The sequence below is a fragment of the Lepisosteus oculatus genome, chromosome 8 (assembly GCF_040954835.1).
Source record: "Lepisosteus oculatus isolate fLepOcu1 chromosome 8, fLepOcu1.hap2, whole genome shotgun sequence".
Lineage (NCBI taxonomy): Eukaryota > Metazoa > Chordata > Actinopteri > Semionotiformes > Lepisosteidae > Lepisosteus > Lepisosteus oculatus.
In genome coordinates this window covers 13,113,890-13,124,063 of record NC_090703.1, presented here as the reverse complement: position 1 = coordinate 13,124,063, position 10,174 = coordinate 13,113,890, and the positions used below count along the sequence as shown (strand labels likewise).

Sequence of the window (10,174 nt, the reverse complement as noted above, 5' to 3'; positions counted from 1 at the left end):
TGAATCGGGTTCTGTTGAAATGGGTATCAACCTCTGAACACTTAACAATGGGCCACCTGTACAAACAGCCCCTCCCCATTGGGCAGGTGCTTTCAAGTTACTGTACATCTGTCTCACAAAGATTGTTGTGGCAGAGCTGTCGGCAAATATGATTCTTCCTTGGGTCTGCACCTCTTATTGTAGCTACAGTGTAAGTGATTTAGGTAGAATCCAAGTGATTGGATTCACTGTAGTCTATCCACATCTCACGAATTTGCTTAAGAATCTCTCTATATATGGTACAATGTATATGTAGGGAGTTGTGAAACCTGTCTGACGCAGATCTGCCTGATGATGATCATTGACGTGATATTTTTGAGAGCTGAAATCACTCTAGTATGTTTTCAAATGATCATTATCTGCTTTAGCAGAATAAGTTTTAAACGGTACGAAATCTAAGGAATCTCAATTTTTGTTACACTAATATAAATACCTATTGTCTAATCTATGTTGTCGGAACCTTTGCTAATGGAGGGAGAAGCTTACTCGTGATGAATAACTGACCAGGTCTTCTTCCCTTTAAATGAACAGCCCGCTGTGTCAGTTGCGACTGTTGAACACTCCCTCTTGCGGACCGGAGCTGCTCCACCTACAGTATCTTCAGTCGCCAATGGAGGGAAGAGGAGGAGACTTGTTGGGCGTCTAAGTACATCTATATAAAGTTCATTTGTTGTTTAGTTTGTTTAGCAGGCAAGCAGGGAAGTGCGTTAGACGGTTAGAATGGCGACCCCGTTGACAGACCAAGAGAAGAGAAAGCAGATCAGTATTAGGGGGATAGTTGGCGTAGAAAATGTTTCTGAGGTGAAAAAAGGCTTTAACCGTCACCTGCACTTCACCCTAGTGAAAGACAGGAATGTGGCGACGCAGCGTGATTACTTTTTTGCTCTTGCACACACGGTGCGAGATCATCTGGTTGGGAGATGGATCCGTACACAGCAGTTCTACTATGAAGCCGACCCAAAGGTGAATGTTGCGGGGCTACTCCGCTTTCCGCTAATCATGTTTGTTTACAGTGTTGCACACCCTAAAAATAAGTGCGTGAAAATATGTTCATGCAGATGGGTTTATACCGCTGGGCACGCCTATTAACTTTCCATTTTCCTCCTCCTCAACACCATTCTGTAGGAGGTTACTCGACACGTAGACTCTGCGAAAGTTTGCAGGACTGGAGATACAAAAACTGTATCGATACCGTACAATTGTACGGTATCGCAAAACGTTGCCAGAAAGTTAATGCATCTTCAGATTGCGGTCTGTGCATTTGCAGTCCTGCATAAATGGTTGTCAACTCTTAAAATCCTTCATAGAGGAAAATAATGGGAACTCCTAAAGTAGTATTTGAGTTATAGTATAAAACTAGTAAGTACTAAGACTACATAGACATTAAAACTTTCTTGCAGTATTCATGTAAACGATTTGCTGCGATCAGGACTCGTCACGAAAGCGATTGTCCCGCTAACTTTGACTCGGTGAAGCCGTTCAGCCGAACTGGCACACGCTTTATCTGTTTGATTGTGTCGGCTTGCACCGAGGTTAAGCAGATTCACTTTCATCTGAAAGCTGAGAATGTGAGTGCAACACTGCTGCAATTGAGGAGTGGGAGTGTTGTAGAGGCGAGCATTTGACGGTTGCGTGAAATCGTTTGTGTCCGTCAGTCCTTCGTGCTTTCTCACTGTTCACTTCCTTTTCATGGAGTTCCGCCTTTTTAAACGTTTATAAGAAATATAAATATATTGTAACGCATACGGCCTCCATATATTATGCTGACTGAGGGTGTTTAAAGGCCTGGTCTTGGGCAGAATACTCTGTAGTTGTTTCCTGGTTCGGTAACTCAAGAAATGAAATGTAGGTTTTGTATCAAGCTTTCTTCTCCAGCGCTGTGAACTTGTGAACTCCTAGCTAGCTTCATTTGTGGGAACAAACTTGCATTATAATACTACTCTCTTATTGGTCACCTGTGAGCTGTGGAGCCACAATAAAGCTTTTCTTGCATTTTTGGTTATAACCCTAATTATTGTTTAAAGTTTCCGCTTTCCGTCTTGGATGTGATGTACATGTAAAATATTTTCTTCCTGTATGTTCAGAACATGTGTCAACAGCCTGGTTTAAACAGCCGCATTCTGACGTGCTGGGCAACAGTTGCTCAATGAAATGGAAACATACAAAGTTGTCTACTTACGTTCTGTCCTTTTTCTCAAATTTAAATTGTAAATTCTGTTCCTCAACCTCCACTAGTAAGTGCTCTGCAACAGGACTATTCATCTGGTATCTTTTTACTGCGGAAGGTTGTCATTTCTAACTGGGGAATTTACTGCATCTCTTCTGCCAGAGGGTGTACTATCTCTCCCTGGAGTTCTATATGGGTCGAACCCTGGAGAACACCATGATCAACCTGGGGCTGCAGAATGCCTGCGATGAGGCCATCTACCAGGTGAGGTAGTTTCTGGCTACAACAGTTCTACACTGTGGTTGTCCCTTGTTTGATGTTGCTTTGTCAAGTCCTGTGTGTTACACTTCAGTCCATGTAAATAACTTTTTTTTTATTTCCACGTCACCATTCCATTATAGACACTCCCCTATATAAACCCAACTTTAATCTGTTGCCTGGGTTCAAAAGCCTTTCTTCTCGTACAAGGTCTGTTTAACTCACATGCAAGCAAAACAAACACTGGCGGGTTTACAGTTAACTTTTGAAACCTAAAATCAACTTTCTGGAGTGGTTACTCTTTTTACTGGGGAACAATTAGTCTTGCATTTCTAATAACAGAAATGAGCAGAAAACCCTACTCCTGTATCCAAGTTCAAATCAGGTCAAGTGTTTTAAATAGTAGCATGAGGGTTTTGGAAAAATCTCTTCACTGAGTGGTTATGTTGATGGACTTGATCCAGTATGAAAAAACAACTGGCCAATAGTGTTTCTTGGCCTTTTCTTGGTTCTTAGCTGGGTTTGGATATAGAAGACCTGGAGGAGATGGAAGAAGATGCTGGGCTTGGGAATGGAGGTTTGGGCAGACTTGCAGGTAATTGTTGACTAAGGAAGACACCTGCAGTAGTTTGTGTTTTTGAAAGGAATTCATAAGCACACACTTTTGTCTGACTCCTCCCAGGTTGCTAGAGGAAATGCTGTGTATTGTGAAGCGAATGTAGATTATTGCTGTTAGGGGAAAAATGTCAGAGGTTTAAGTTTCCCCACTGCATGTATGAACTGGAACACTACTATAATATGGGTTTCAGGTTGTGTAACTCTTCTTGTGAATCCGTGCCATGCAGGAGACTTTGCTTTCACTTGCAGTCATAAACCATGTCTTTTTTTTCCCCCAGCATGCTTCCTTGACTCGATGGCTACCCTTGGCCTTGCCGCATATGGATATGGCATTCGATACGAGTACGGCATCTTCAATCAGAAAATCCGCGAGGGCTGGCAGGTAAACGTACAGCCGGGATGTTTCCTGACTTGTGGGTTCTCTCGGTTGTGCCTCCTGACATTTCCCCAAAGAGCAGCTTTAGAAGTGCTTTCACACAAGTGAGGACTCGAGGCTACATCGAGAAAGGGGCAAAATGTGGGTCAGTGGGCTGCTGTGTATGGGGAATTATTAATGGGAAAGACCTACAGTCCGCCAAAGAGATTTGCCAGGCTGGGTTGCACCACTGGCTTCCCCTGAACGTGAACAGCAGTGAAACAAACACTGTGGTCTCTTGCCAGATAAGCGCTGGCACTCTGATTTCATGTGCTTAAACGGTTGTGTGTTTGCAATGTAAACTTGTACTTTTGAACAGAATTGCTCTGCAGATTACTCATTTACTTCACAGCCAAAACTTCCAATCTAAGGTTTGTCCTTAGTCCTGTGCAGGTGGAGCTCTTGTACCCTGCCTGTATAAAGTCTTTGTAAAGAAGAGAAAGTCACTGGTGGGCTAGAGTACCCACACTTTGGGCTGTGCTCTTATTTCTCGCATGCCTGTGTTCCTCAAGTTAAGCTGAGGCTCCTTATTGAATGCTTGTGCAGGTGGAGGAGGCCGACGATTGGCTGAGACATGGCAACCCCTGGGAGAAAGCCCGCCCGGAGTACATGCTGCCTGTTCATTTTTATGGCCGTGTGGAACAAACCAGGGAAGGCTCCAAATGGGTTGATACACAGGTACTGTAGGTAGCGAGAGCTTTTTACGAGGCTCTTCGGGATGTTTGGTGTAATTACACCTGATCTGTAACCCCCTAGGTGGTCCTGGCAATGCCTTATGACACCCCGATTCCGGGGTACATGAACAACACTGTCAACACCATGAGGCTGTGGTCTGCTCGTGCACCCAATGACTTCAACCTGCGGGACTGTAAGTTGCCTCTCCTGATTAGATTTGGCTCTACATGATTACTCTTCCATTGTTAATATCTGGTTGGCCATATTTTGCATAATACACTTTCAATTTGGAATAGTCTACAATTAATTCACTGGTCCAGTTACGTCCTAATGAATACGAGAAATTAAATATGTAGAGTATTTAGTGTAACTCTCCTAGCTGAATGGCAACCCCCCCCCAAAACACACATACTATCATGAGGATTAAATGAGGGAGTTTGCTGCAAGAGTGTAGATGTGAAGGGAAGACCTGGGTATGAGACTGTTTTGTGTTGGGGAGCAGAAGAGATGATACACAGGTACTGTGGGTACCTGAATGTTGCTTAACTCCATTAAGCTTGGCTCACTGGAATGTCGGTTTCTGATGATGGGGATAAGGACTCGTGCATACACTCCTCCACCTCAGCCACTGCCTGTGTGCTGTGGCATGCTGTGAGCTCTGGGCCCAGAAGAGGTGGCTGCTAGGATGTGTTTGGTTTGATGAATGATGCGTCCCTCACTGCCTGTATCCAAATTTGCAGTGCCTGGGTAACTGAGTGACAAGTTAGATACCCTGACAGTGTTCCACTGCTGCATGGGGAATGCTGGACACAGCTGACTCATGACCTAGCCCAGCCTCTGACCAGCATTGTCTTCACTACAAGGGCCAGCCTGTATAAGCACCTCTACTTGTCTGAGATATGTCGGTGCCCACTACTGTGTTCATGGGCTATGGGTTGCTCTTACTTCAATGTCATTTTGATTTATAAGCAATGCTTGGAGCCAGATAGAGGGATTTAAGATTATAATTTATAAATAACTCTTCTTTGTGCAGTTAATATTGGAGACTACATTCAGGCTGTACTGAACAGGAATCTGGCTGAAAACATCACCAGAGTGCTCTATCCTAATGATAATGTAAGTCTTTCCTGGTTTTAGATTATTAAAGGGTGCTCTGATTTTCTTTTCCTTTCTCGGGAAAGTTTTTTTTTTACAACAAAATCCAAGTTGTAAGAGGTGAGCCTAATGTGGGTTATCGCTGGAATTCCTAGGCAAGCTCCAATCTTGAGACCTGTCTCTGTCTTAGTTCTTTGAAGGGAAGGAGCTACGTTTGAAGCAGGAGTATTTCGTGGTTGCTGCAACCCTGCAGGACATCATTCGTCGTTTTAAAGCCTGTAAGAAGGTGTCGCCGGGAGCATCCACCTCCTTTGACACCTTTCCCGATAAGGTATGTCCCCCACCCATTCGAATGCATTTACTGTAAAGGTCATGGAAAGCTCTACTCCTGACTATTCTACTCCCATCAGGTGGCAATCCAGCTGAACGACACGCATCCAGCAATGGCTATCCCTGAGCTGATGAGGATCCTGGTGGACATTGAAAAATTGCCTTGGGATAAGGTTGGAGGACCATTTAATTCAAGATGTCCATTGTTCTCTAATCCAGTCACATTTTGATTAACCTTGCATGCCCATCTCCAGGCCTGGGACATCACCAAGAAGACCTTTGCCTACACCAACCACACAGTGCTGCCTGAAGCTCTAGAACGCTGGCCAGTGCACCTGATGGAGAACCTACTCCCTCGGCACCTGCAGATCATCTATGAAATTAACCAGAAGCACCTGGATGTGAGTATTGGCTGCTCACATGGTGCAGCTATAGTCTGCATTAATGCTTGCTGTCAAGCTTTCAGGAAAGCTGGAAGTGTTTGCATATCGAAAGAAATTTGCAGTGCTTGTGAAAACGTTTTTTGCAGCACCTTAGACAAGTTTATTTATCAATTGAGTGTAACTCCTGTAAATATTTTAATGATACTTAATGTAATATATACATAAATGGGGGAAAAAATGATATCTGAAGTTGTGATGTTTAATCTCATACATTATTAAATTGCACATTCCACGACTAAATAGGGATTGTTTTGATCAGGGAAGATGATTCAAGTTTGTCTGTAGATCCACAAGCCAAGTATACACAGCCTGATGGTGATTTTGACACTGTCTGCTGATTTGAGATTCATATACACCCAACTAAAGAATATTAAGTACCTTTTTGTATTTATTAGGATGCTCAAAAAAATGCAGTTTGGAAATGTGAATTCCTCATGCAATTTTAAACTATTTTGAAATGCAAACGTGCATACATTGATATTAAGAAAAATTACTTTCTCATTTTCAAAAAATAGAAAGTAGTGATAATGGAGTACCAAAATGTACATCTAACTAGATGGACTGTAGTAGATGTTTTTCCTTTCACATGGTTTGCTCAACCACTGAACCAACAATAGTGTCATGGCCATGATCATGGCGTTTCCTGAAAGGACCACACTACAAGAATCTAGACCTCTGAAATGGTATGTTTCATTTCTGAATAGTTTAAAATTGCCCTGCTGGATGCAAGTGTTTGGAAAAGTGCTTAAATGATTTACAGACCCTGAAATGTAATTAAAGTATAAGCCTTTTTATAGGTACTCTTTAAGGTCAAACTGCAGAACCCATTGCTTTCAGCTATCAAATGACTGAAGTGTAGTTTTATAGAGTGATAAGACGAGTATAGACGACTCCATTTCTGCAGGAGTCTTTAATTTTTAGATCCCCTGCTGAACTGGTCTCCCAAAGCTGCTATCCTAATTTTGAAAATGGGGACTTGAATGAATTGGTGCATAGGGAGCTCTGACTTGTCTCTTTGGTTCTTGCACACAGAAAATGGCGGCGCTGTTTCCTGGTGACATGGACCGGATCCGCAGGATGTCTCTGATTGAAGAAGACGGAGGGAAGAAAATCAACATGGCCCACTTGTGCATTGTTGGGTCTCATGCAGTCAATGGAGTTGCCCAAATCCATTCCAACATAATTAAGAAGGACGTGTAAGAGTTAAACATTATGGTTTTTGGCCATTCTTATGAAGAAGGATGCTTTGCCTTCCTATCTATTGAAAGAGGAGCCATCCATATTTATTGTCTCAATTTAGGTTCCGTGACTTCAGCGAGCTGGAGCCTGATAAGTTCCAGAACAAAACTAATGGAATAACTCCAAGACGCTGGCTACTGCTCTGCAATGCCGGGCTGGCAGAGCTCATTGCCGAGGTACTCTAATCAAGTGTCCTTTACAAGGCATGGAGAAAATGTATCTAGTCAAACTATGTACAAAATCTGTATATAGTTTATTTGCCTAGATCTTCAATGAGTTCTAAACTGTCACTATTACAGCTGTACTAGGAATGGTCTTGCGTTAACATCTGTAATTGATAACCTCATTCTTTTGCAGACTATTGGTGAGGATTATGTGAAAGACCTCAGCCAGTTAAAGAAGCTCATTAACTTTGTGGACAATGATAATTTTATTCGAGATGTTGCCAAAGTCAAGCAGGTAGGATCACTGCAGAATGTCCAATACAAGCATGATTCCCCATGTTCAGATTCCACTTGTGCAAAATGAGCCAAGGTTGTGGCTCATACAGCAGTGCTGCATTTTATGTACATTAAGCACGGATTTCATAATCATTGACCCCTGTTTCTGTGTGGTCTTGATGCTTCCCCAGGACAACAAGGTAAAGTTTGCCCAGTATCTGGAGAAGGAATACAAGGTGAAGATAAATGCTTCTTCCATGTTTGATGTCCATGTGAAGAGAATCCATGAGTACAAGCGGCAGCTCCTCAACTGCCTGCACATTATCACCATGTACAACCGTAAGTTTACAATAGCCAGGAAACTTTCAGATTGTGCAATGGAATTCTTATGCATTCTAGTCATTAATGTAGGGTGCAGCACACATTATATTAATGATTCTTAGAGGTTAAAATGTGTATATATATGTAATTTAAATTTACATAAACCAACACTAAACTATCCAGCTCCTAGTGCTGGCTAATATAACATCTCCTTTCACAGCAGTTGGATGCAAGAGGTTTCATGCATTTTTCCTACCCTATAGGAATAAAGAAGGACCCAACCGCTCCATTTGTACCACGAACAGTGATTATTGGTGGTAAAGTAAGTTACTTTTTTTTACAAAAGTAAGGAAATGCTATCCAGTTGGCGGTCTTTGACCTTCCCATTCACCTCTCAAACAGGCAGCTCCAGGATATCACATGGCGAAAACGATTATCAAACTCATCACTTCTGTAGGAGAGGTTGTGAACAGTGACCCAGCGGTTGGAAACAAGCTGAAAGTCATCTTTCTGGAGAACTACAGAGTTTCTCTTGCCGAAAAAGGTAAACGCCCACCTTATGGGGACAGCTTCCTTCCTCACGAACACTTACAAGCTCTTTGAGGCTTGCCAAGCGAACGATTCTGCATAGTGCAGTCTGTTCTTTTTGCAGTGATCCCTGCTACAGATCTGTCTGAGCAGATCTCCACCGCAGGCACCGAGGCTTCCGGCACAGGAAACATGAAGTTCATGCTGAATGGGGCTTTGACCATCGGGACCATGGACGGAGCCAATGTGGAAATGGCGGAGGAAGCTGGCGAGGAGAACCTTTTCATTTTCGGGATGCGGGTGGAGGATGTCGCCGAGCTTGATAAGAAGGGGTATGAGCTCTCGCAGAAATGGTTTAGCCGGGAGAGGCCTACTTTTCCCTCATATCTAATGAGTGTGACAGGAGCCTTTTGCGTGGCTACACTTATGGTGGAGTAACTATTTATTTCTTCTCCCTCAGCTATGATGCCAGAGAATACTATAATGAGTTGCCTGAACTGAAGCACGTTATAGACCAGATCAAGAGTGGATTCTTCTCCCCCAAGCAGCCAGACCTCTTCAATGATGTCATCAACATGCTTTTCAACCATGACAGGTGAGCAGTCTACAAGGGTAGTTGTCTTGACCATGGAGGTTGACCAAGCTGCCAGTTCTTTAACTGTTGAATCCTTGTACGATCAATCCCCTACAGGTTTAAGGTCTTTGCAGACTATGAAGCTTATGTAAAATGCCAAGAGAGGGTCAGCAAGCTGTACAAAGTAAGTAAACCTAATTCTTATGGATTTTCAATTGAAAACCTCTTGTTTGATGGTTAAAGTGATCAAACTAGTGCTGAATTACTCCCAACATTTTATACACTGATTTTCTATTGATGCTGCCACCTTCTAGAACCCAAAGGAGTGGACTAAGATGGTGATCAAAAACATTGCTGCCTCTGGGAAGTTCTCCAGCGACAGGACAATCAAGGAGTATGCCCAGGAGATCTGGGGAGTGGCGCCCACAGACTTGAAGATCCCACCACCAAACGAGCCACGAGAGGCTATCGAGGAGACAGCCAAGGCGGTAAAGCCAAAAAAGGTGTAATGTCTCTTGGGCAGAGCTAAAGCAGGCAAGGATGTGCTCGCAAAACTTAATCAGTAGTGCCATTCTTATGTAAGCTTTTGGCCAGGCTTTTCAGTTAAGGTTTTGGCATGAGGGCCATTTCTAGAGCTGTTAATTGTGCAATCTATACAAGGAAGTTGGCAATTGGGTCTTGATCCTGAAAGCCTTGTTATACAATCTTCCCTTTGTCAGTGTTGCCTTGTGTAAATGCATCATCTTAGCACTTAGTAACGCAAACTCCAATGTTTAGATACCTGGACTGTCCGAAGTTATTCAGATTAATTTGTTGCTTTAATCTTTACCTTTTGTCTTGGGGCTGTAATCTAATAAACCTAAACAGATTTGCCTGATAATCTGATCATGTTTTTTTAAGTATGAATCACGTTCAAACATGGCTTATTTTCACGATGATACCAGTGATGTATTAAAGGGGATAGTTTGAGAGCATTGTCTTCTCTCTCCTTGACATTCTGTACTGTTACTTCAATAAATGTTTGTCTGCAAC

The 10,174-nt window shown here is 42.8% G+C and overlaps 1 protein-coding gene across 1 annotated transcript; it reads left to right on the top strand.

Annotated features, from left to right (window-relative positions):
• The first annotated feature begins 640 nt into the window (after positions 1 to 640).
• Positions 641 to 10,173, top strand: pygl (phosphorylase, glycogen, liver). Its single transcript, XM_006632482.3, has 20 exons — positions 641 to 1,002; positions 2,369 to 2,470; positions 2,981 to 3,059; positions 3,361 to 3,464; positions 4,044 to 4,175; positions 4,254 to 4,365; positions 5,206 to 5,288; positions 5,458 to 5,598; positions 5,678 to 5,770; positions 5,852 to 5,998; positions 7,073 to 7,236; positions 7,341 to 7,455; positions 7,637 to 7,738; positions 7,911 to 8,058; positions 8,304 to 8,362; positions 8,443 to 8,584; positions 8,693 to 8,900; positions 9,029 to 9,163; positions 9,260 to 9,326; positions 9,457 to 10,173. The coding sequence occupies exons 1-20, from the start codon at positions 760 to 762 to the stop codon at positions 9,649 to 9,651; spliced, it is 2,571 nt and encodes an 856-aa protein (XP_006632545.1). The 5' UTR covers positions 641 to 759; the 3' UTR covers positions 9,652 to 10,173.
• Position 10,174: the final 1 nt, after the last annotated feature.

Bases quoted from the DNA above. Each gene is read 5' to 3' on its own strand.
- pygl (XM_006632482.3), top strand. From the start codon at position 760: ATGGCGACCCCGTTGACAGACCAAGAGAAGAGAAAGCAGATCAGTATT. The intron at 5,999-7,072 runs GTGAGTATTGGC...TCTTGCACACAG, and splicing joins TTAACCAGAAGCACCTGGAT to AAAATGGCGGCGCTGTTTCC. The intron at 8,059-8,303 runs GTAAGTTTACAA...CCTACCCTATAG, and splicing joins CATTATCACCATGTACAACC to GAATAAAGAAGGACCCAACC.